Consider the following 27,061-nt stretch of genomic DNA (forward strand, 5'->3'; position numbering starts at 1 on the left):
TGTCAATTCCTTTCTGGCAACTCAGTGTTGAGTTCTGAAATGCTGACTGAATCAGGATCTTAAGTACTTCGAGAACATTTGTGTGTAGTAGGTGCACGGCAGCTTTTTCGAAAAAAAAAAAATGTTTTTCCAATAGAGCAACAAGCTCTGGTTTCGGATAATGCAGTCCACTAGAACATTGTCCTCGTAGAAGAGCGTACTACATGGGGCTGCTTCTTTCGCTAGTTTCAAGAATAGCGCAAGCGTCAGACGCGAAGCTGATTAACTAAACGATATATCCAGCGACGTAAGGTGAACCGGAATATGTGACAGTGGAAAATGGGATGGTAGGAGATGCCATCACTTCCTTCCGTGCCTTAATTTTGTTCTCAGATGAAACGTCCGTCTTAACAATGTAGTCATGTATAGTCATGTGCCGCTAGCTGTTACGGCCCTCGAATCTGGCATATGTCATTCCCTTCCTCACGTTAAGCTTACTTTCCCGAAGAGAGCCTCAATGGGTCGCTATATAAGGCTTGACATGAGTCTTCAGTGAGAGTGTCCTTCTTTAACGCTTTAGAAGTTTCTTGCATACTTTCGATATAGCAGGGGAACTCATTTGTAAGTCACTGCATCGAGTATTACCTTCATCATTTATTGGCCTTTTTTTACCACTTCGAGCACAAGTGGTGTCATGAATATCAACCATTTTTTGTTTTCATATTAAGCATAATATCATGTAAAAAGTTCATTAAAACAATGTTTATTTGCAAAATTAAAATAATGTTTATAATACCACACATTGCCAAGTATATGAATTGTAATAACACTTAAAACTCAACCCTACAACGTTTACTTCGACTGTTATACTAATACTTTATATCATGCAAGCATTTTGCAATTTACATTACATTTTTATGAAATTATTTTCATCTTCGGTGCTACCTGAATGGTTTCGCATCTAGCGCTGAAAGACGGTTTTGCTGTTGCAGACGAGTTGTTAGGCTTGAAGAAGCTTCGATGTGATCACTGCTCATTCAGTTTTCTTTTTGTTCCCATTCGTGTACAGGCTTGGGAAAAATTCCGATTAAAATGAACAAAAGTAGCTACCATGCCGCAATGTATGCCATGCTTGTCGAACGTTTGCTGAACGACAGTGTTTTTTATATCCGTTCAAGTGTGGTACGTTGACGACATGCCGCTGCAGCATCTACCTTCTGTGCTTTTTAATTTCGGGGCTGCACTCACCACGAAACTCGCGAGCGACAACACGAAATCAGCCAAAACCCACCCGCCGCCTCTGAAGCAGACGCGGAGCGAACAGTGAGCAGGTCGCGCCCCTTGCGGTGGCGGAGAGCGTAGCTCAAGGAGAAAAGTTCCCATTGTTCCCGCAGCGATTGAGAAGGCCGTAAGAGCGCGCGCCCTCTCCCTCGAGACCGGCCGTGCATAGGCAGAGGTCGTGCGGGGGCCTTGTCAGGCCGAACAATGATCAGGCCTTCATGTTTGATAAGGTGTTTGATGAAACGAGGGACAACACATACGTCTTTATTATATTTATTTATTCATTAAATTCTACCGGCTGCCCTTCAGCGGCCAATGCAGGATTGGGTACAAGCAAAATACAATAAAAATACACTTTTGGCGTTCATATCAAATTTCAAAATGAACAATATTCATCATCAGAATAACATCAAAATAAGTTAAGCAGCACATGGTAGATCTGCCAGCAAATCTGAGCAGCAATAATTGTGATAAAGCACGAAGAAAGCACATGCACAAGCAAGCACACATTCAAAAAGGAAAAAAAAAAGAAGTATAATCGAATGCCACGCATCGCTTTGCGCAGTTATCGGAAGGAGCACTTTCAGTGATACTGGTGTGCGCGAATAATAAGGCAGTGATAAAGCGCGTTATCTGACATGATTTTGTAGACCAGTTAAAAATGAGCCTATTGATGGAATGTTCACAATTTCAGGTGGAAGTGCATTCCATTCTGCTATGGTTCGCGGAAAGAAGAAGCGGTGCGCTTTGATTCTAGTTAGTGGCAGAACTATTGTTATATCAGATTTCCTCTGGTTGGTCGGGTTCTGTTAAACTGTATGCAGGTATTAACATCCAGTTTTGTTCTAATGTTGATTATGATGCGGAGCATCTGCTACCGATGGATCTTACGTCCCGTTTCCAGTGTTCGAATGCCGCTTCTTTCCCTTCAGATTACTAACCAATATATGCCTCCCACAAGCTTTGTAAATGAATCTTATGGTTCTTCTCCGGACACTTTCAACGGAATTAATGTTTGATTTAGTGTGTGGGTCGCAGACAAGAAGTGCTTGAGATTGAGCTAGTTGGAACATATTCTCACAAATGCTGCGCTGATTAGTTTTACACGAACAAAGGAACTGGACAAACGCTGAGGTTAAGCGCAACCTCACTTATTGCGCTTAACTTCAGCGTTTGTCCAGTTCCTTTGTTCGTGTAAAACTAATCAGCGCAGTATTTGTGAGGAGTCCCAGATAATATCGCCATATTCCAATAAACGTATTATCAGTGATGTGCATGCTAATACCTTGGTGTCAGATGTGCAATGTTGCAGGCGACATTTCAAGAGCCAGAGCTTCTTAGAAGCCACCGAAACAATATGCTTAATGTCACTACTTCAGTTTAGAGTTGAGGTAATGTGTATTCCCAGGTATGTGAACTCAGTGGCAGCTTTAAGTGGATCATGGCTTATTTTGTAACTATAGGCTAGCTTGTTCGTTTTGCGAGTTATGGTCATTTGAGTGCATTTAGAAGTATTTAGTTTCATGTACAACGTATAACACCAACTGTTCCCTTACAAAAATGAGTTTTGAAACTCTATTGTTGGACTATTGTTCGCCTTTTGAATTTATTGAATTTCGATAGACATTCAACCCCAGCTGAGTGCAATCTTTACAGGGCCAACAGAATTTTCATTGTGCTCTACCCAATAGACTTTTTGTGCTATTTTTTCTATGTGCTTTTTGTTGTCAGTTTTCAACGTTCACGAACAATTAGCGTGTACTGTTCATGCTGACCCATGTTTTTAAGCAGTTTTAGGCACAAATGATAAGAACATGATGTGACAATTTCGTTATAAATTTTTGGTCTCACTTGTAATCAACTATTGGCCACATTCTGCAGAGGGAAATATAAGAGCAGCATGCAGTTGCGTGCTCGTTCATGTTATATAAAAGTACATATTAACGGTGCACACTTAGCTCAAGCTTCGCAACACAGTGAAAATATGCCCTAAAAACTTCATGATGGCAAAGCCTCCACTAATAATGCAAATACATCGTTGAATGTCAATCAGAACCCGTAATGAATCAGCTTCTGTATGTCGCAGAAGGTAACTTTAGTGGTAGGACATATTTTATAATTATCATAAAACAAGTTCAGTGAGTCATCATACTAACAAACAGGATCCTAGATTGAACCTACCATGTAGGGCAGGACAGAGCTTTTTTAAACCAGTTGCAAAGTTCACTATATATATGCTTCAGGGTCTGACATTCTGCCCAAGCCTAGGTATTTTTGCCCGTAGCTTTTGCCGCAAAATGAGGTGCAGTCTGTATTGGAATCCTCCACCGCTGTATGTCTTTGGAGAATTTAACTGTTATTTTTTTCTTTTCCTTCCTTTCTTAAAGTGGACACCGTGCTAAAATGAAGTCACTTGAAACATTGAGGGGTTCTAATAATGACGGATTGATCCCACGCATACTATAGAGTTAACACGCATAGCAAAAACATTCGCGTATGAAATAAAAAGAAAAAAAAATAGGATTACACGCGTCTTCTATCGGCGACTCGTCTTTTCAAAGAAGCATTCGGCCACTGCCTTGCTACTGTCCACTCCCATCTTTCCCCCGTGCCGCGAACGGCGCCAGCATGTCCAGAGGGTCGAGGGTTACTTCCTGTCGGCTGGGGGGAAAAAGGGGGAGGGGGGGGAGGGGTTGCTCCCTCTGGGTCTCTGCTCTCTGCCTTCTCCGTGGTTTGTCTTCACGGAGATGACCTTGGCTGCAGCATAGCTGGAGTCGCGCAGCGGGGGCGGCGGCTCCCCCTTTTCACCGAAGCTGTTCTTCTGCGCCCCGTTTTCTTTGCACGCAGACGCGGGTAGGCTGAGTGCGGCGATGTGCCAGTTCAGTTGGCGTTTTCCCGCCACCGTGGTCGCATCTTGCACTGTGAGCGAAGCACCGTATGTAGGTTTTTCGCTGGTGATTATCACGAAGATCGTTTTGTTCAAATTGGAGCGCCAACGTACGCATTTAAGTCTTCGGAGGAATCCGCTCTTGGGTGGCAGCTTCTGCGCAAGGAGGACGTGTTTAAGAAGTTCAACAGTCGCAGGCGTTTTGGATTCTGGGCGAAAAGCCGGCGCGGGCGGAGTGCACTTTGGTGAGTGTTTTACTTTTTCCTATTCGTGTTTGTGCCAGTCTTGTACAGTGTGTGCTACGAGGTGAAGCACGCATGTAAATATTTCTAGCAGGCAAACCAGCCTCATCGAGAAAAAAAAAGGAGGGGGAGAGAGAGAGAGAACGAGGCTTGTCTCTACGCGGACGCTGGGGCCGATGGAACGCCAGCTGGAATGGCGACATTTTCTTTCTTTTTTTTTAGCCGGTGACCGTTTTTGACGGATTGTTCGGCACAGTGCTGTACTCTTTCGATACGCTACTCGCGCTGAGACGGACACATTATCGAGATCATAATATGCCTCTGTCACACATTGTGGATTATTGAATCTGTGCAGCTCCACCATTTTTGCAGTGTTTGTTTTTGTTTCCACTTATTTTAGTGCCTATAGTTGGTAATTTTGCTTCAGGTTTTCTGGGTAGTAATGCTTGTGACTTGCACTTTGCTATTTATATTCACAATAGGATCTTTGACGGCAGCATATATTGTTTATCAGGGAGAAATGAACGATGTGGTAGTGCTGCCGAGCTGTGGAGGCGTCGGTCGATGCCGTCTAAGCAGTGAAAGACAGTGACAACTCATTTTAGACAAGAAATTTCTTGAGCTATGACGTGGAGCAGCGCACAAATGTCTTTGCTCTATTTTTAGGTTAGTATATACCGCAGCTTAATTATGATTTATATTGTTTATTTCAGCATCACATGCGAGGAGTTCCCGGACGTATCAGCGTTTTATGCAAAGAACAGCCTGGCGTCATACCTTGCACATGAATTGAAATAAAGCAAATAAACAACCCAGCTCATGTTATGGGTTCACCAAAGATGCATATTTTTTCTTTCTCATTAACGCGCATTTTTTATTCTGTGTTCCCTTTCCGCTGCGGATTAACAGAAAATGCTGCGTGATCAACGGTTAGCCAGGAGCAGGCACGAGGTGGTTTACATTAATGCAAAAGTAGCACAGCACATATCCTTGCTGCGGTCAGTCAACACATTCTATGTTCTGCTCGACCAATCAACAATTTAGTCAGTTTAGTGTAGGTTAATGAGTGAGTAAGTATAATGGGGCTTAAAAGATCAAGATCTGTTTTGTTCGTTTATGCCTCACTATGCTTATCATTAACCAGCACTGATCAGACAGGATTGTTGATTGGTCGGGCAGAACATAGAATGTGGTGACTTATCGCAGCTAGGAGATGTACTGTACTACTTTTGCATTAATGAAAATCACCCCGTGTCTGCTCCTGGCAAACCGATGGTCGTGTACTATTTTCTGTTGTTCAGGAGTGGAAAGGTAGCAGAAAATCAAAAAGCGTCACTTGCAGAGTTTCTGAAGCATTTGAGCCTGAAATCAACAGAATTTCAGTTGCGCGAATTCCAAAAGCGCTCTTAAGAAACACATGGGCCACTATTTCATAAGCGCTCAACAAGAGGTCAACACTGCAGCATCCAAGATGTTGCCGATTATCAACAGACTTTCAACAGCGTGTATTGACACAACGCTTTCGAATTTCTATAGAAACCCTACATGCATTTTTGTAAGGGTTAAGTTCAAGAAATCATTCAGGACGAGTTGTTCAGGAGAAGTTTGTATCCTTAGTTACACTAGCTAGGCAATCGTCGGCAAAACATCGACAGCGGACATGTGAATTAAACTGCAGGTCATTAAGGTAGGTAAGAAAGAGAAGCAGGCCAAGTATCGATCGTTGAGGAACCCCGGAAATAACTAATACTAGATGCGAAGGTTATTATTTAACTAAGCATATTGGTGGAGTTGTGCGAGATACGCTTGGACCCAGTTCGTGATTTGGTCATTTTTAGGAGACTGCGAAGCTTTGATAATACGTTCCTTTGTGATACTCGGTCAAAAGCTTTCTTGAAGTCGAACAAAAACATGTCAATTTGCCTACCTTTATCAGTAGCTCCATCAGTTCATTTGTGGTATGAATAAGTTGTGCTATCGTCGACAGGCCGAGGCAAAACTCATGCTGAGCGTTAGAAAGGAAGTCATTGGCTTCCAGAAATGAAGATAAGTGCTTGAAAAGAATATGTTACATAACTTTGCTACAACAGCATAATAAGAAGACCGGTATATAATTTGTTACACTGAGTTTGTCGCCTGATTTCTGAATAGGTACTATTTTAACGGTTTTCCAATCTGTGGGAATTTCTGCTTATCGCATACTTCCGTTAAATAAAACAAAAAAGATACTTCACGCACCACTCTGCGTATCGGTAAAGGAAAATATTCAGTATGCCATTTGAGCCTGAAAACTTTTTACGCACGATACGTACACCGGCAGGGACGCCACCATGATCAACGGTTGCCTGTCACCGTAGTGTGCGGTTTTCGGCCCCGCGATGCCGACGGAACTGATCAGCGGGCGGTCGCCCGATCTGTTTTGGTCGGACCGCGATCGGAGATCGGCGAGAACTTGACATATCCGATGAGTTAACGGCTTGAACGGCTGCGCTTGTCTGTAGCTTAACTGTGTTGGAAAAAGGAAAACAAGCGGTTCCTCTTCATAGGTTCCCTCCTGTCATCAGCAATGATCTTGGCCAGAAATATTAGTCGGCGCCGAACTACCGGCCCGTTCCGAGACGAGTAAGCCTAGCGCGAGTACGCGGGGTTCAGGTCTAGAGTTTTGGCGATTACGGGGCGCACATTCACAAGCTTCAGCGGTTGCATACGGTCATGGAGTGTAGTTCTGGCAATAGTGACCCCAAATCCACAACTGCTTACATCACAAAACGCGTGCACATTGAACGGGAAGCGTCTATGTGACCCTGTCTATGGCGCCGCTTGTGGATAAACAAACACGCTGGGGGCGCAGTCTTAATCCGCGAGTCGGCACATTCCTGCGAGAGTTTAGGACTCACACACTGAATACTAAATGGTGTATGCTTACTGTGTTTACGTTGAAGCACTCACGAGGCGTCATTTGGACCGAGTGTCGGTCGCAGTCGCGCGCACGGCTGCGGGGGAGGCGAGACGCGGAGATGGCGGCAGATGGGAGGCTCCTGTTCCGTGCGGGCAGTGAAGCACATTTGAATCGCGTAGGGTTTTGCGACGATGGTACTGAAGCGGCGGTGGCGGTGCATGCTTTCGTGCGCTAGCTGTGTCCAGATTTAACATATAGTTTTGCAAAAAAAAAATTCTTTACCAGCCGAAAATAATTACGTTTCACTAACGGACGCATATAACAGCATCTCAAGGCGTACCGCTTCGTTCAAAAGTTTTGTCTGCTTCTCCATTGTCGTAAGGTATGCTCTCGCGTCAAAGTATTCTTGTTTGGGATTTCCTCTTAGTTTTGGACCGAAAGAGCGACGGGCTTAGCTCAGCAATGAGCAACACAACACTAACCCCTCCCCCCCTTTCGATGCGCACAAGGCGGAAGGAAACGTTGAATATGCGCCTTTTTTATAGGCGGGAGCTTGTTGTTGGTGAACAAGCTAACTCTCATAACGTAAGAACAATAATGTGCTTCTGATTGTATGTTGAAATAATACAGCGCGAGGCTACTGATTTCGGCCCCCCCCCAAAAAAAAAAAAAAAAAATCTCTAGACGAAGCCTAAAACAAGTCTTAGGGTCACTAAGGTCGCAGATTATAGTGAAGGCTTGTAAAAGAAAAAAAGAATATGCGGATAAAATATTTTTGCTGAAGAAAAAAAAAGCTCTCAGTGTCCACAGCCCACGGCACGCATGCATGCAAGAGCGCAGCCGACACCGCGAATAGCAGACGACACGGGGATAAGATGTCGTCGTGACGTCAGCAGCTAATGGTTACTACACCAGAAAGCTGATTTCGATATTAATAAAAAAATTCATTTTAAAACTATCTACTGCACCGACTGAGTTCAAATTTCGAGGATTGATAATTTAGGGTGTGTGGAGTGAAACGCAATAACCAGTTTATGCTCAAATTTTAGCTATCATGACCCCTTTAAGTAGGGCTGAAAATACACCTTCCTCGGTGATTGTAAGACTGGGTATTTCAGATCCCGTCCGAACAAATACATTGACGTTGGGATTGCGAGGAAGATACATGAACGAAAAGTAGGCGTTAAAGGCAACAGATATAAAATAGTTGTCATTTTGTACAGAGTCGGTAATTCTTAGTTTAGATACATGATCCATTTCTAAGAAAATACCTTCAAAACTGTTTGGGGTCAGTTTTGAGCAAATTGTGCATAGGGACGTTTAAAAAAAAAAAAAGAGTATTTATACAGCTTATAACCTTCGAGCGCCATTTACTGCGCAGGTGCTGAATATTATCGCTGCCGTTTTTATTGCCCGAGCGCGGCAGACGTTTTACGCTGAGGATTTCAGCCGTGATCCACGGGTTGTGCCTTGTATGTTTTGTTTGTTTCTTAGGTACATATCTTTCGATGCACTCATGTACGGTGGTCTAAAAAAAGCCCCAACTGATTAACAATCGCAGTTTCAGCTGTTTGGTTCTGCTCAGAAGTATCGAAGTTTCCTTCTATGGAAGTCGAGAATGCTTTCATCTTGGGTGTTTTTGAAATTAAAAAACAAAATAACTTGGAAGTCTTTCGGGTCGCAGATCGCTTCATCAGCTGGCGAAAAGAACAGTTTTATTATCCGATATTCCAGCTATAGTAGTTATTGAGTAGCCCAATTCAGACATTTGGTCGGAAATGAAAACGAGATCAAGAAGGATTGAGCTCGTGTTGGAAGTCGTGCGTGAGGATGTTTCGACAGCGTTTATTCAACTGAGAGAAAATGCGACATCTAGCGTCAGTTGAGAATGACGACAAGGCGCTTGAAACGCGCTCCAGTTAATTTTGGGTATATTGAAATAACCACACAAAATATGGGAGCCACGCTTGCAGTGCGCCAGTATGAAATTATGCAACGATTTCAATACAGAAAAAATAGCATTTGGGGGCCTGTACACGGCGCCAATTCAAATACTGCGAGTACATAAATGATCAAGTATCCACAGCATTTCAACATTGGTGATATATGTGGTATCAATGCGTATTTGATGTCTTTCCTTCGTACAATTGCGATACCACCGCCTCTTGAATTACGATTGCGGTGAATTATTTCGTGTGATTTGGGTACTACTTCATCAGGAATACCGTCATGCAGCCATGTTTCGGAAAGAATGGTGACATCTGGATCATATGCAATAAATAACCATCGAAGATCATCTGTTTTGTTCGCAAACTGCTAGCATTAATGACCATCACACAGAATTGTTCATGCCAGGGTCAGCTGCCACTGCCCTCTCCGCAACGTCCTTTTGTGAACTTCAGCGTAACCTGCAGGTATAGTTGGTTATTCCCTATACAGAGGTACCAGCACGTTCCGAGCATCATTCCATTCGGAATATATGTCATTTATTTTAACGATAATAAACGTAGAGAAAACCTTATGACCCTTGTCTGTTTTTTTTTTTTCGTGCTCGTCCACAGTTTTTTTCTTATGGCCTGAACTCGAGATGAAGAAGCCTCCGATATGCTGTAATATGCGTATTTCCGTCTGTCACAATTATTATTTTCTCCTTGTCTCTTCCATCCTGCAATTTGAATATAACAGGGCGGCATTTGTTTCCTGCAGTTTTTCCGAGGGGATAGTTACGCTCTATGGGAACGTTGGAAACTTTCAACTTGTGCTTCAAAATGTCGTTAGAAACTATTCGGGTGTCGCCAGTGCCCTGTTTGATGCCGTAAACAATTAGATTGTCCCTTCTGATGCGATTCTCTAGATCATCTATATTTAAGAGAAGGTGGTCTACTTGTTCTTGCAGCTTGTCAAACTTCGTTGAGTAGTTGAGAACGGTAGATGAAAGATCAAGTTTGCTATCAATACAATTAAGCTTTTCCACCGTTTCATTTCGATGACGGTTTACTGTTTCCTTGAGTTCCTTCATGTCTTCCATAATTGTCTTAATCATCTTTGCTGTGTTTGGGCGGGGACGAGACTCAACATCACCACATGAAGCCATCAGATCGATTAAAAAGTGGTATGGGGAGGAAAACAGGGAAAACACGCCGTGGGCACGGAGCAAGCAAGATGCATATCGCTACTTTTATAACAGTGAACTAGACGATCGTCTCTCGTCTGCACAAGGAATAGAAACGGATGTTTCAGACGCATGTCTTCGATGCCTGCGGCGTGCTCAATTGAGAACAATTAAGGTAGAAAATTAGAGGGAGAGGTTTTGGTATAGGAGGAAGGAAATGGAGGCATTCTGGAAAGTGATTTGAACTATGTGGCATCACGCTTTGATGTGTGGGAAACGCGCCTCAATATCAAAAAAATGTTATGTTTAGTTCACGCGAAAACAAGAGTCCTTCCCGTCAAAATACAACAACAATAGCAGCTCCCTTTACCGTGTTGGTAATTTCAAGCATTTAGGCGTATACTTCTCGTCCGACTGTTCATGGAACAAACATGTAGACTACTTGGCTAACAAAGCTAGTACTCTATTGAATTTATTTAAGCGAAATTCTTCAAAACTGCACTTCTTAACCTCAAATAAGCATTCTATATCACTAACATACGCTCTGGTGTAGAATATGCATGGCCAGTCCGGAGCCCACACACGCACCACCTAATTAAACCAGAACGTATTCAGGCTATGAGAGACGCCGTAGTGGAGGACGTCGGAAATTTCGACCACCTGGAGTTCTTTAACGTGCGCTGACATCGCACAGATAACGTGTTATCGACAAGTTGGTTCAACCTGACTGAGGAAACTGTCGCCGATAAAGGACAAATTGGAAAAAACACACATGGGCAGACGGGAAAATGTGTAAATGACAGACGGCACGAGTCCTAATATTGTGTATTGAAAGGGCTCAAAATCAAATCGCACTAGAAATACTTGAAGCAGTTGAAAGCAGAAATTGAGACAAATGTTGCATAAGCAGCACATCAGTTTTGTTATCACCAAAGGAGTTATCGTTTTTGGTGATCATTGCACGAACGGCGCGTGTATTTTTACGATACATGTATGATGTGAACCTTTCACGTTTGTCACATGGCTGCAGATAGTCGGCGTTCCTGCAAATAAACTACTAGCTGTTAGTGCGAATTAAGTGGATTGTCTCTAATTTTTGTGTTTTGTTTAGAGCCAGTTTCCTCCGACTTGCCTTAATGAATTTAGTGGTGAGAAAGTGATTAAACCAACTTAAAAAGCGAGCTCTCATGTGGCGCGAAGAGAGATATGAAACGTCACGTTCTACTTTCTCAAGTTTTGGTATTCTAGCCACTTAGGGGTGGCTGTCCTCCGATTTTCATGTTATCTTTATTCATTTTTGCCCGCGTCTCACTCCACTCTCGATGGAAGCGCATATGCCTTCTGGAAAGAGAAATTGACGATGCTTTCGGCAAGGGTACATGTGCATTGGACAGAATACGCGTCCTGCGCGCGAGCTTTGAAAACGGTATTTGCGGGCCATTTGTATGGGCCCGAAACGGCGCGCATATTGCTTCCAAACTTTCTATAAAAAAAAAATGACTTTCTGAAGCCCTGAAATGCGACGTCCATAGGCGTCGCGACGCAGGGTCTACAGCGTTCAATTCGAGCTCCAAGTGGCCTCGTGCCACCTCAAGTAGAGCCTTAAGCTTCGCACCATGCTCCAATGAAATCCACCGTAAATTCGTGGTCGTTATTTTTGAGAGTGACGGTACGAAATGAAGTACATGACACGGCACGGCAGATGGAGCAGTTCAAATTTGGCGCTATTGGCTTGCAACACAACAGCGGACGTCAAATCTACAGATGTATCGTGCGCGTCCTATGCGCTGTTTCGCTTTCGTGCGGAAAAAACGCGGTGCATTTCATAGCGCTGCTGTGCTTTAGAAAAATGTTTTCTCTCTTTCTTTTATTTATCGTTTCAAAAAATAACGTGGCATCGTCTTGGGCACGGTTTCAAACAAAGTCTTAATGGCGCTAACAATCGAAGTATGTTAATAAAGAGTTAGATATTTGTATATTTTGTTGTATAAATAAAATAGTTTTGCAGAAAATAGTGTACGGCGAGGCTGAGAGCTCGTTCCTGCATATATTTGGTTCTTAGTGAACGTCTTTTTTGTATGAATTCTCGAAAGTGTTCGCTCAAACAACCGGTATATACTTGCCACTAAACTTCATGTGGCTGCAATTTTGCGAATTTATTATCAAAACTGTGACTGAACAGCTTGTAGTATAAGTGCTCCGCGGGGAGTGTCGTATGATTTTCTAGGGGGGGAGAGGGATTGGAACTGATGGTACACGTACAGTATTTGTCAAAAGCACAAACACAAAACAAATACAGCACAAGGGGCCTGCTTCTAAGCTTATTAAAATGGCTTGTGGGCACCTCCAGCGTTCCGAAATTTGCAGCTGACGAGTAAACCCTTCCTCATGCTTCTTCACCATAGGTATTCTAGGAGTGCCGCCACGTGCCCTGTTACATACATGGATTCGGAGCCAACTACCTGGGTTGTATGGTTTTCGGAAAGACTGTCCCACCGATTGTACGCTTTGAGGCTAATGTATCGGCGATTACAGTTTCCAAACACCACTTGGTGCACTGTAGTCTACGCCGAAACCGCAAACTCGTACAGCGAATACAATACCAGCAAAAATGAACTTGAATGTATGTCGCAAACTTCACTTAAAAATATTTCAATCCGCGAGAATATAATGTTTTGCGCGCGTAAGTTGCCTTAAGTGTCTGTGGCCATTTTTTTTATTCCTTTTGGCAAGTCTAGCTGCTTTCAGACGGACGCACAAACAACGGCTTGTGGTCTGACTTAGACCCCTAGTGCTAATGCATTGAAACACTTCATCGAGAGGAGAGGACACAAAATATTCTCACTATATAAAATAAACATCCGCGCTTCTCTCAGTAAGGCCCAAAGTCTCAAATAGTTACAGCAATAATTCCAAATGTATCTTTGTTACCAACACCGCAATGGCTCAGATCTAAGAGGGCTCGATTACTGAGCCTGGAGAACCAAGTTCCATCCCGGTTGCGGCGGCGGCGTTTCGATAGAAGCGAAGCCTAAGGTGGCGAAGCAGTGTGCAAATTCAGCGCGCGTTAAAGAACCACAGGTGGTCGAAATTATTCTAATCCCTCCCATACGGCGTCCCTGATAGCATGAGTTCTTTGGGACGTTACACCAAATAAACCAAATCAAGCCAAACCTACGGAGGCCAGGATCACCACCCCACAGACCAAAATTTATCAGTGAATTATGCATATAAACGGCAGGTTCAATGACCTTTACGCAGCTAATTTGCTAGAAATTGGGAATCAGCATGTAGCAGTAGAACCGGGGTTCGGAAGAAATAAGGGACACCTGCACATTCGAAATGCTGAGTCGAAACCTGACATAATAGCACTAAAGGATGATAGGGGGCTAGTTTCACTAGCCAACTATAATGCATACCATCAGTTTCGTGTGGTGAGGAAGCACGATTTACTCGCCGCATTGCTAGCTCGCAGGAACATTACAGCGATCAAGCATATGGAGCCAAGAGAGATTACACCCTAGTAGAAGTTCTCAGGAAAAAGGGGGGAACAAAACCTCTACATCAGTATACAGCTCGACTAAAGACAGAAGCGCGGGCGTGGATCTGTTATGAGTCCCATTCCATTGCGGCGTCCTGGATAACGGGACTTTCACCATTATGCTCGAAATTTTGTCAGCAGAGTCGGTTGGGGGTCTAGAAAGCGGGTGCCATACAGGTGAAGCGCTGTATACGTACCAGGCCATTACCAACTAATAAAAGGAGCTAGAGCAACCCTGCCTCCTCCTCACGTTTTGCTCAGCTGAGAACAGGCTACCACGTGGCGGTGCCCCTGAACGCGTTTGCAGCCATACCCCTGGACTTACTCGAATATCTTTCCTGACCTAGCAACCCCGTTCTGCAAATTGTGCGACGAGCCTGCCACATTATACCATACATTCTCGGACTGCGCGGAGGATCCGCCTCCAGTAGATATGGTCAAATCACCCTCGATTGAAAAATGGGAACTTGTTCTCGCCAGTACCGACCCGGGCGATCAGTCCTGGGCCACGCCAAGAGCGCTAAAGGCCGGCCTAGGGAACACTCTTTGCAGTTATAAGATATAGACATGGAATATAGACATAGATAAAGAATCCTCTTTGAGTATCGTGCAGTCACAAAGTACAGAAAAACTTTGAGGGCCCGATTCGGAGGCGATAGAACAGGTTGATTTCCTACGGTTTTAAGCTCTGTCACTGAGCAGTTACTAAGAAACGTGAAGAAAAAAAACAACAAGGTTGAAAGCAAAGCGCCGTAAAAGAGAACTCAGCCAGTGGCAATTCCGTAGTCCCAGAAAGTTGCGCATATTCTAAAGCATGTGGCGGCCAAGTACAACGTTCCCGTCGAGTTTTGTTGCCCGCAGGAAGCTCGCATCATTGTGCCGAATGATAAATTCTGGAAAAGCTAAAAAAGTGTTTCAAACGAAATATGCGGACCCATTTGGGGAATGTGCTTTGGGGTTGTTTATAGCAACCCACTAGCGTGCGGAAAAATTTACGTTGGACAAACGAGACATTGTATCAATGAAGGTTTCGGAGAGCACAATTGCACTTGAGCGATAGAACTGGTTCAAGTCGGCTGCTTCACAACAAGGAATGCTTGAAAGAAGAAAAGAAGAAGCAAGCTTCAAGAAACCAGCAATGTCCGCGAGAGTAATTGTTGGAGGACTACAAGAGTGGGAGTCCCCACGTTAGCACGGCTTCGAGCAAGATCCGTAAAAAAGAACGTAAGTTTTTAGATATGATATAGATTCCGTTGAATCGCCTGTGACGTCTCATTTTGCCTTTTTCAGGATCTCACGTGTGATGAGTCTCCTGTACTTCCCTTTTTCTCCCCCCCCCCTCCCCCCATCAACTAACCAATCCCTCTAATGAGTTGCGCAAGCCATTTCTTACCTCCGCTATCTCTGTGCCGCAGCAATTGATATTTACCGAACTGAACGCACTGAAGCAAAGCGCGAACTAACTGTAGATGAAACCTCGAATTGATTTTGACTACGTCCGGACTGTGCAAACTAAGAAACTCCCGTCGCTTTGTAGCGAGAAGGAGAGAATATCGCCGGTTTCCTGTGCAACAAACACACAAACACAATATAACAATGAATGTTAATCAATTCAGAAATGTTCCAAGGAAATTCAGGCCACACAAATTTGGAATTTCTTTTTGCATTCTCCCACTTGGACAGTTTTTTTGTCTCTAACGAAAATTTCATCGACATGATGGATTTGGGTACATTGTAAAAAAGAACATTGCATCAAACAAGAGTTAATTAGATTCGAAATAATGCATTAGGCTAATGTCGTCATCCTCAGTTAGAGCTAACTATCTATGCTGTAGCGAGATCCTGAACTCTTCTTCCCTCCCTCTCCCCCTCACCGTTAATTGGTTGATTAACTTCTTTCTTACTAATATCTTTCGTTACCTCTTCAGATTTAGACTTTGAGACATCACCATCCTGTGGTCACTGCATCGCACCTTCCTGATTACCTCTACACCCTGCATAATGGAGGGATTAGAACACATTATGTAGTCAATTTAATTTTGTCTCCCCGTTAGCACTTTTCCATGTCCAGTTCCGGTTCTCCCATATGCTGAAAAAGGTGTTCATGATTCTTAAGTTATTGCGCTCTGCAAACTCAACTAGTAACTCTCCCCTGCGATTCCTAGAACCAATGCCATAGTCACCTACTGCCTGGTCTCCCGCGTTTTCCCTACATTGGCATTGGACTCGCCCATTGATACAGTATACTGCGTCTTTCTTTTCCGAATTGCCAATTATACGTCTTCATACAAGTTTTCAACTGCCTGGTCCTCAAGACTACATGTAGATGCGTAGTCCTGTACGACCTTCAATTTATACCGCTTGTTAAGCTCAATTACGAGGCCTGCCACCCTCTCCATAATGCTATAGAATTCATCTATATTACTAGTTGTATACTTTTTGTTCAGAAAACCTACTCCTAGCTGTCACTTAAATCTCGATAACACAGTACATGCCCGTCCTTCAGTAGAGTATATGCCTCATTCGCCTCCCAACCTCACTGAGCCATATTACATCCGAATTCATATAACCTCTAGTTAATTCAATAGCACTGCTAAACCAGCTTCACTATACTGGGGTTCTAGAGTTTAACGTTGCCAGGTTCAGTTTCCAATGGCGGCCTGTCCAGCAGAGCCAGAAATTCTTTGCACACCCCGCTGCGTCACAGGTCTGACCGCCACCGTGGTCAGCTGCTCCGCCGCCGGTGGTGATTAATTGAAGGCCGAGGCTGTGTAGTGCTAATCATGGGAGGACATTAGCCTAGAAGCAATGAACAATAATTTCAGAGATATCATTACTGAGAGCGCTGTAGAGGTAGGTGGTAGAATAGTTAGAGAGGATACCTGTAAGCTAGGGAGACGAAAGATTTGATTATGAAACGCCAAAGTATGAAAGCTTCCAATCTAACAGACCAAATAGAATTGGCAGAGATATCAAAGGTAATCAATAAGCGCAAAGTGGCCGATACAAGGAAGTATAACATGGAGAAAATTGAGCATTCTGTAAAGAACGGGGGAAGAAGAAATTGGGCATAGGCAAAAATCAGATATATGCGCTAAGGGACAGGGCGGGCAATGTCATCACGAATATGGACAAGATAGTCGAAGTAGCCGAGGAGTTCATTACTGATCTTTAGAGTAGCCAAAGAAGTTAGGACAATAATGAAATAGGAGGTAGGGGAAATGCAGTCAGACGTTCCGCCAGTGACGAAGGATGTATGAAAGCATTAGAAACTATGAAAAGGGGGAAAGCTGCTGGAGAGGATCAGGTAACTATTGATTTGTTGAAGGACGGGGGGGAGGGGGGGAGGGGGGATATGCTAGAAAAACTGGCCACCTTGTACACGCAGTGCCTGGTGTCATCGACGGCACCGGAACCACGGAAGAACGCAAACATTATCTTAATTCATAAGAAAGGGGACACTCAAGAATTGAAAAATTACAGACCAATCAGCCTACTGTCTGTTACATATAAGGTATTTACCAAGGTAATCGCTAATAGAATCAAGACAACTTTAGACTGCAACTAAGCAAAAGAACAAGTAGGCTTTCGGAAAAGGCACTTTACAGTCAATCATATCGATACATTCAACCAGCTGATATATATAAGCACGGAATATAACCTGCCCTTATACATGACAGTCATTGATTACGAAAAAGCATTTGACTCAGTTGAAACCTCGGCGGTAATGTAGGCATTGCGAAACCAGGGCGTAGACGAGCGGTACGTGAAAGTGCTGGGATATATATATATATAGTGACTGCACAGCAACCATAGTTCTGCATAAAGGAAGTAACAAAATTCCGATAAAGAAAGGTGTTAGGCAAGAACACACGATCTTCTCAGTACTATTCATAACGTGCTTGGAGGAAGTATTCAGAGACTTCGAATGGGAGGAGTTAGGAATAGGGGTAGGTGGCGAATACCTCAGTAATCTGCAATTTGCGGGTAACATTGTCTTGCTAAGTAACTCAGGAGATGAGCTGCAAAGAATGATTGACGACCTAGACAGGAAAAGTAGAAAGGTAGGCTTGAAAATCAGTATGCAGAAGACTGAGATACTGTTCAACAGCCTAAGGAAGGAACAGCAGCTTACGTAAGGTAGCGAAGAACTGGATGTAGTAAGCGAATATGTCTACTTAGGACAGGTAGCAACCGCAGATCCGGACCATCAAAAGGGAAATAACAAGGATAATAAGATTGGGATGGAGCGCATTTGGCTAGCACTCGCAGATTATGACTGGCAGCTTACCGGTATCGCTCAAGAGGAAAGTATACAACAGTTGCATCTTACCTGTACTCAACTAATGGGCGGAAACGTGGAGGAACCAAGAGGGTTCTACTTAAGTTGAGTACTACTCAGAGGGCTATGGAAAGACAAATGGTAGGGGTGACATTAAGAGATAGGAAGCGTGCAAAGTGGGTCAGAGAAATAACTCAAGTCACTGACATTCTAGCGAAAAACAAGAAAAAGAAATGGGCATGGGCAGGGAATGTTGTACAAAGAGAGGATAACCGATGGCCACTTAGGGTAACAAACCGAATTCCAAGTGAAGGAAAGCGTAGCAGGGGACGGCAGAAAGTTAGGTGGGCAGATGAGGTTAAAAAGTTCGCAGGCGTCCAGTGCATGCAGTTAACACAGGACCGGGCTAATTGGAGGAATATGGGAGATGCCTTCGCTCTGCAGTTGGTATAGTCGGACTGATGATGATGATGAACATGTTAGGCAATGTTCATGAGGTATGTTTGGGCGAAGGAGTACTTGTTGCGGCAATATCAAATGTCCAGATGAAATGTTACTTTTATATTTTAAAGATAGATCTAGTTTTTTTACGCGACGGTAAATATCAGATCCAAAGCATACGCTGAATATGATCATCACAGAGAATTTCTCATACTGCCGTTATTGCTCTCTCGCCACGAATACAAGAGAAGAAAGAAAACGAATGTCCTTTTGCAGTCTCGTGGCACTCACTTGTGCCGCTAGGTGAAAAAGAAGGCGGTTATCAAATATTAGTCATTCCCTTCGGACTTCGGATTCCCATTTTCCTCGTCAACCGGTTATCGGCTGTACTAATGCGCCGACACGGATGCTGGCGCATGTCATACAGGCCTAAAGTCGCAAGGGCCGGCAGGAAGACTGCTCTACTTGGTATCCATGCAGCTTTTTCAAAGCACGACCAAGGTCAGGCTGCTGCAGTACCCAATGTCACTCCGCTCGCGGCTCATGGCGACACCGTGGGACCAGCGTACGCCGTCACTACGCCATTTTTAGCCAAGGAGCTTCATTCTGAGGAAAGAGTATCTGCTGGCACTGCGCGAAGGCCGCCATTGGGAGAAGGGAGCTTCGAGGTACTCTCAAGGAGGCCAGGCAGACGTTTTGGCGATGCGGCTGTGTCCAGGCAAGAACACCGTTCGGCGGCTGCTATAACCGATATCACTCCGTTCGCGACTCATGGGGCCGCCTTGGGACCAGCTTACACCGTCACTACGTCCGTCTTCGCTAAGGAGTTCAATCCTTCGGAAAGGGTATATGTGTGCACTACGTCAGGGCACCCACTGGGAGGAAGAGCCCTTTCAAGGCGGCCTGCTCAGCGTTGTGGCAGTGCGGCTAGGTCGGGGCTTCTGGCTGCCGCAGCTGGTGCCACCGCCGTTGCGCGCGATGAGATCCTGCCGGAGTCGTATAGAAGCATGGCCATTCCCTGCCTGCCGCTGAGTGTGGTCAACAGGCCCGGAGCAGAGGACTGGTGCTACACACATGTGAACGTCATCAATATATCCTTCATGTGGACGATCAACAACTTCAGTTTCCGCCGAGAGAAAGTGGGAGAAATTATCAAAAGGTCATCATTTTCTGCAGCGGCCAACGACAGCCTGAAATCTTGCCTAAGGATGAACCCCAAGGGCCTAGACGAGAAGAGTAAGGATTACCTATCCCTGTACCTGCTGCTGTGGTCCAGCAATAAAAGTAAGGTACACGCCATGTTCAGATTTTTCCTCTTCAACGCCAAGCGGGAAGAGACAAAAGTTATGGCGAGTAAAATGGCATACCACTTTTTCTACGGCAAGGACAGGGGCTTCAAGAAGTTCATTCGGAGAGATGTCTTCTAGAAAATACGAACTCCTCCTTGACGACAAGCTCACACTATATTGCGAAGTGAGCGTTGTTTCGGACTTAGTGAACATTTCGGGGCAGAAGAACACAAAAGAGTTCATGGTCCCTCAGTGCAGCCTGTCTGATGACTTTAGTCACTTGTTTGAAAGCCAGAAGTTCAGCCATGTCGTCCTGAGTGTCAATGGGCGAGAGCTCTACGCCCACAAAGCTATCCTTGCCGCTCGCTCTCCTGTATTTGCGGCCATGTTCGAACACGAGCTGGAAGTGCAGCTGAATAGAGTGGATATCGCTGACATGGACCACTAGTTATTCCGGGAATTCTTCATGGTGCTCCGTGATACAATTTCTGAAAGCGGGGAAACAGCCTACCAAAACGGCGTGGGAACCAACAGCGATTCGTTCCTTACCCTGTTGGAATTCTACCTTGCATCCATAGCTATCATTTCATAAGGCCATTTTTATATTAAAAAGGCATTTGTATCGGTTGCACCTGTGGTATGCAACATATTTTTATCCGCTGTTGACAAGCGCATTCAAGCCAACCTCTCTCACCTTCCTGTTTTAAAAGTGTTCAGATACGTTGACGATTTCTTAATTATTTTTAGTAAATATCAACGAAAAGATGTGATTCTGCCAAGAAAAATGTGATTCTGTTTGTAATGTCATCCCATGAAAACATTTGGCCCGCCACGACCAACTTCATCATCATCATCAGCCTGAAATACCCACTGCAGGGCGAAGGCCTAGCTCTCCCATATTTCTCCAATTAACCCGGTTCTATGCTAGCCGCATTCACTAGACCCCAGCGAACTTAACCTCATCCGCCCATCTAACTTTCTACCGCCCCATGCTACGCTTTCCTTCCCTTGGAATCCAACTTGTTACCCTAAGCGACCATTGGTTATCCTCTCTTCGCACTACATGTCCCGTCCATGCCCATTTCTTCTTCTTTATTTCCACTAGAATGTCAGTAACTTGAGTTATTTCTCTGTCCCAATCTGCACGCTTCCTATCTCTTAAGGTTAACCCTATACCATTTTTCTTTCCATAGCCCTCTGCGTTGTCTTCATCTTAAGTAGAACCCTCTTGGTTAGCCTCCACGTTTCAACCCCATAGGTGAGCACAGGTAAGATGCAACTGTTCTATACTTTGCTCTTGAGCGATACTGGTAAGGTGCTAGTCATAATCTGCGAGTGCTTGCCAAATGCGCTCCATCCCAATCTTATTCTACTTATTTCCTTTTCATGATCCGGATTTGCGGTTACTACCTCTCCTAAGTAGACATATTCGCCTACTACTTCCAGTGCTTCGCTACCTAACGTAAACTGCTGTTCCTTCCTTAGGCTGTTGAAAAGTATCTCAGTCCTCTGCATATTGATTTTCAAGCCTACCTTTCTACTTTTCTTGTATGGGTCATCAATAAATATTTGCAGTTCATCCCCCGAGTTACTTAGCAAGGCAATGTCATCAGCAAATCGCAGATTACTGAGGTATTCTCCACCTACCCTTATCACTAACTGCTCCCATTCCAAGTCTCTGAACACTTCATCTAAACAAGCTGTGAATAGTACTGGGGATATCGTGTCTCCTTGCCTAACACCTTTCTTTGTGGGAATTTTGTTACTTTATTTTCGCAAAACTATGGTTGCTGTGCAGTCACTATATATATCTTCCAGCACTTTCACGTCTGCCCCTGATTTCGCAATGCCTCCATTACCGTCGAGGTTTCTACTGAGTCATTTTCGTAATCAATGAGTGCTATGTATAAGGGATGGTTGTATTTCGAGCATTTTTCTTTTACCTAGTTGATGGTATGGATGTGATCAATAGTAGAGTACCGTTTCCGAAAACCTGCTGGATCCTTTGCTTGATTGCAGTCTAAGGTTGTCCTGATTCTATTACCGATTACCTTAGGTAGTAAATATCTTATACTTAACTGAGAGTAAGCTGAATGGTCTATAATCTGTAAGATCATTAGCGTCCCCTTTCTTATGAATGAGGATAATGTTTGCATTCTTCCATTGTACCGGTACCGTCGATGACACCCGGCACTGCGTAGGGTGGCCAGTTTTTCTAGCACTATATCCGCCCCGTCCTTCAACAAATCTATAGTTATCGTAGGGTGGCGAGTTTTTCCAGCACTATATCCGCCCCGTCCTTCAACAAATCTATAGTTATCGATCCTCTCCAGCTGCTTTCCGCCTTTTCATAGTTTCTAATGCATTCTTGACCTCGTCCTTCGTCACTGGTGGAACGTGTGACTTTTTCCCTACCGCCACTCATTACGGTCCTGACTACTTTGGCTACTGTAGAGATCTGTATAGGACGCCTCGGCTACTTTGACTATCTTATTCATATTCGTGATGACGTTGCCCGCCTTGTCCCTTAGCGAATATATCTGGTTTTTGCCTATACCCAATTTCTTCTTTACCGCTTTAAAGCTTCCCCCGTTTTTTACAGCATGCTCAATTTTCTCCATGTTATACTTCCTTATATCGGCCATCTTGCGCTTATTGGTTAGCCTTGATATCTCGGCCAATTCTATCTAGTCTGTTCGATTGGAAGCTTTCATACTCTGCGTTTCTTAATCAAATCTTTCGTCTTCTTAGACAGCTTACGAGTATCCTCTTTAACTATCCTACCGCCTACTTCCATCATACGACCAACTTATCACTCACTAATTTAACTTTCATTTTCTTGTCCCTTTCTGCTAATTGACACTCTCCCATAAAAGTTTTCGTTTCTTGAGGATTTCTTTGGAATAGTCGTTTTGAATAGGCACATTCTTTCCTTTCAGCTTGTATGCGTTTTTAAGTACTGCCTGGTTTTCGTTATAGTTTTGAAAAAATATTACTACAGGCCTGTTGTCAGTGCTTTTTCCTAAACGATGAATTCTTCCCACACAACAGCAATGGACATCAAGCGTTTCAGAGAAGATTTCAGCCAGGACCTTCTGTTTTAGGTCAGAGTCTGTCTCATTTGGCTCCTCACATACTCCGAAAACGACCAAGTTGGAACGCCTACTGTAATCTTCCATATGAACCAGTTTTGATTTTAATTCTTGAATAGCGCGTTCCATGTGATCAATTCGCTCAGTTTGTTTTTCGAAATCAGCAAAGCGCGTACTCAAGTCAGATATTGTATTTCCCAAATTCCTTTTCTGTGTTCTGAGGGCTACAATCTCGGTCGTTAACTTAGTATGTGCTGTGACCAACTGCTTCAGTAGTTCCGAGGCGTCTTCATTGGAATGATCAGGTCCAGGTTCAGGGCCAAAAATGATCACATATCCGACAACCATGATGCTGTGCCGCGTTCGAATGTGAGGGGGATCATTCCGTTTACTCCAGGTCGTGTCAATCCTGAAAAACAAAAAACCCAAACAAAAGAGAACAGTCTTAAGGAAGGATACGAAAACGACTACACTGGAATAAGAGCATCTTCACATTCCCAGCTAAAACAAACTACGCCAATGGGGTGTGTGGGGAACGGCACACCACACTGGAACCTGGCCCCTGCCCAGGCAAAGACTTAGGCAGGAGCACGTCCTCTCCAGGCTGGGAAAACAAAATTCACCCTCGCATTTGTGAAACAGGGTCCGTCGAACATTCCCAATACCTCAGCACCCGCAGCTCGTCTGTGAACTTCCGCAGCCTCTGAGCATGGGATGGATGCAATCCTTCCACCTCCACCTCTGCAGCGGCGGCATAACTCTTCTGAACGAAAAAAAAAAAGCGCGAAATTTAATAACGGCAACGGAAAAACCACAAATTTGAGATTTAGTGACGTCCTCACACGTGGCTAAGCTTGGCATTTCCAATGTATTGGAACTGCCGTAAACTTATTGGAAACTATACCGATGTAACTGATATTTTAAAGCGAAAGCCTTTATTGCCTCATCGTTGTCGTCAGCAAAGGTGTCAAGCTTTTGCGGCGGCTCTAATTGGTGGAGACGCGATGACGTCATGGAGGTCTCGAGCAATCACAGAGTGCCACCACAGTATGCGCGAATGCGTGCCTTATATGGCCATATGGCAATCAATGATCAGTGGTTAATTAATTAGTAATTATTTATAAAATGAAATTATAATATTAACTAAGTACTTTATCATAAATAATTCAGTATTACTCATAATTGGCTAGTTAAATAACAACTACTAATTACTTACCGCTGCGAAATAATTAGTTACTAGTTAATACCGCGCACCCTGTCAAATCAACCACACAGCAGTAAACGTAGAAGATACAAGGAGCGTGATCTCGTCGCTGCCAAGCAGAATTCACTGAATAAATGCACTTGCCGAATGTTAAAGAGTAGTCGCTCGCTTTACTCGTAGCTGCATTCATCGCTACATGCACAACAGTCGCGTAGCAGAATGCAGCACTTTCGCCTTTCATCACATTAGTCGCCAAAGTGTGCTCGAACTTTGTTAAATTCACTTTATCCGATAAGTTCATGTGGACAGAAAATTCACGCAGGACTTAATCACAGAAACGTTCTAAAAACTATCTAAAACAATTCAATGCGATAGAGAGCAATCTGGTAGGCTTTCTGGAGGTGTTGCTGTCGTAGTTCAAAGTGGTGCTGCAACTCGTGAAGCCGACCTTAAACCAATTATATAAAGCTTTTGATGTCGGCATTCTTGCTTTTAAAAGAGTAGCAATATGTTACATAGACCTAGTACCACATTTAGCTTTAAAAGTAATTACATAGAAGCACATCTAAAACAGCAGTCAGATCCTCATCTGGTATTTGGGGATTTTATTGCGCGCTTCAGTGTTTTTTAAATGAACTAACCGATGAACGAGGCCACATTATAGAAGATTTGACTCTGTGCTACGACATCTCCTTCCTCAATGCCGGAAAGCACACGTACTACTCTACAGGCACTGCAAAAATGAAGTGTCTCGATTTGTGTTTTAGTTCGAGATCAGTTTTTACTGACATTTATTTGGCTGTCCGCTATAGTCCATGTAGAAGGGATCATTTTCCGGTTATAATTATTTAACATCTTCACCATTCATCACCCTAAGTAAACCCAGGAGGGGGGAACTTCCCTGACCTTATTGGCCCTTATTCAATTCTTAAGCTAGATTTGAAAAAAAAAAACAAAGATTCTCGGATAACATTTCAGCGTAGATGTGCTAAACGAACAGTTTACGGCCTTGATGATTGCTTCAGGACACCTAGAGCTAATCTGGAGGCCTCAGGAGTTGTGCCAAAATGTAATAATGCTTTGTATTCGGGGGAATGCAAAGAAAAACAAAAACAAAATTAAAGCTGTAGGAATGTTTCGCACATACACAAGGACAACCGCAACAATAACGTAAACTTCACACAGGCAGAAGATTAAGCACCGTGTCTGTGACAATATCAGAGAGGGTTCCTTGGAAAATTAAGTGTCATCTATAAACAGTTCAGTCGCATAAAAAAAAAATATTCGTTAGACATAATTGGCTGCTTACGTGCGAGAACACGAAAACATTCATTTTTGTGGGCCCGAAATTTCGCTGCAAATATTTCTAAAATCATCAGTCTTCCTTACGATGTGTTTGTTGCAAATCAGACAGGCAATATTCGGACGCTGTCACTTCAAAGGGATAATTAATTGCTTCCCGGGAAGGGAAAGGCGCAGCATCTGTCAGTCTTGTTTCTGTGGACACCTGAACCGAGCCGTAAGGAAAGGGAGGAGGGTTGTAGCGAAAGTGGATAGAAAGAAAGAGGAGCCGTAGAGGAAGGCTACGGAGTAATTTCGACCACTTGGGTATCTTTAACGTGCGCTGACATCGCACAGCACACGGACGTCGGTTCATTTCGCCTCCATCAAAATGCAGCCGCCACGGTCGGGATCGAACCCAGGTATTCCGGCACAGTAGTCGGTCGTCTTGCCACTGCATCACCACGTTAGGGCTTCGAAGGGACGAGAGTTTGTTTTTGAACAACGTAGTAGGTGTAGTCCAAGTGCATTCGAGATTTGATCTATATTTCATGCAATGCTTCAGCCGAGGTCTGCCATCATCAGTAACTGATGGAGCCACGACGCTCCCTGGTTGCATTTTACGATTGTTATTCATGTGACCTCAGTACGCAACCCGAACGCACGTTAGCGTCGCCATGGCGGTGTAGTGGTTAGGGCGCTCGACCGCTGTGCCCAAGGATGCGGGATCAAATCCCGGCCGTGGCAGCCACTTTTTGATGTAGGCGAAAAACACGGCGCCCGTGTGCTGTGCGAGGTAAGGGCACGTCAAAGAACCGCAGGTGGTAAAAATTTTCGGAGTCCTCCATTATGGAGTCTCTTATAGCCTGAGTGGCTTTGGGACTTTAACCCCACAAACCAAACTAAAACGAAACAAACAATAGTAAATTATACTTGCCCCAACATGTTCACTAGGCGCCATGTTCACTAGGAATATCATAGACTACTCCTTCTGCGCATGGCACAAAACGCTGCTCATGTTTTACTTGACATCCTTTGCTAGTTTATTGTTTTTGTTCTTTGCGTCTCCTATGTATACCATAGCAAAAAATTTTCCCAGCCTATTGGGAGCCGAAAACAACACTTTAACCCCATATATACTGCCAACTTGTTTGAGCCTTGATAAAGCTAAGATTATTTTCAGGAATCAAAACAAATTGACCAGGGAACTCAGTGAAGCTTATCACATCCATAAAAATAGTGACACGTGCGTTAGCACACCATCAGTAATCATCAATGATTGTGAACTGTCATATTTGGATCCATAGCTGTATGTTTTTTTTTTTTTTTTTTTTTTTTGGTGGGAAGGGATAGCGCATGCATGCGCTTCTGGTTGTCATGTGAGAATATACTTTCTTGTATGCTTCATTAAACCTTCAGTTAGTCCGAGCGCTTGTCTTGTCGTTTCTTCTTGTTCATCGTCCCCTGTCGCAGCGCCGGTAAAATAACGAAGATGAACCAACTAGCTCAAATTTCTGTGTTACTACATTTC

General features: G+C 43.9%; 1 protein-coding gene and 1 pseudogene across 1 annotated transcript in view; one reads left to right on the forward strand and one right to left on the reverse strand.

Annotated features, from left to right (window-relative positions):
• The first annotated feature begins 19,614 nt into the window (after window positions 1–19,614).
• Window positions 19,615–20,545, forward strand: LOC146202268 (protein roadkill pseudogene; annotated as a pseudogene).
• A 161-nt stretch (window positions 20,546–20,706) lies between these two features.
• LOC146202269 (kinesin-like protein KIF18B) overlaps window positions 20,707–27,061 on the reverse strand; it is a 28,258-nt gene continuing 21,903 nt past the window's right edge. Inside the window, exons 5-6 of the mRNA XM_084600551.1 lie at window positions 23,311–23,454; window positions 20,707–20,725 (exon numbers count right to left, since the gene is read on the reverse strand). Coding sequence (XP_084456677.1) covers window positions 20,707–20,725; window positions 23,311–23,454 — 163 coding nt within the window. The remainder of the gene's footprint in view (window positions 20,726–23,310; window positions 23,455–27,061) is intronic.

This window comes from Amblyomma maculatum, chromosome 1, assembly GCF_055883805.1.
Source record: "Amblyomma maculatum isolate TAMU_Amacu chromosome 1, ASM5588380v1, whole genome shotgun sequence".
NCBI lineage: Eukaryota > Metazoa > Arthropoda > Arachnida > Ixodida > Ixodidae > Amblyomma > Amblyomma maculatum.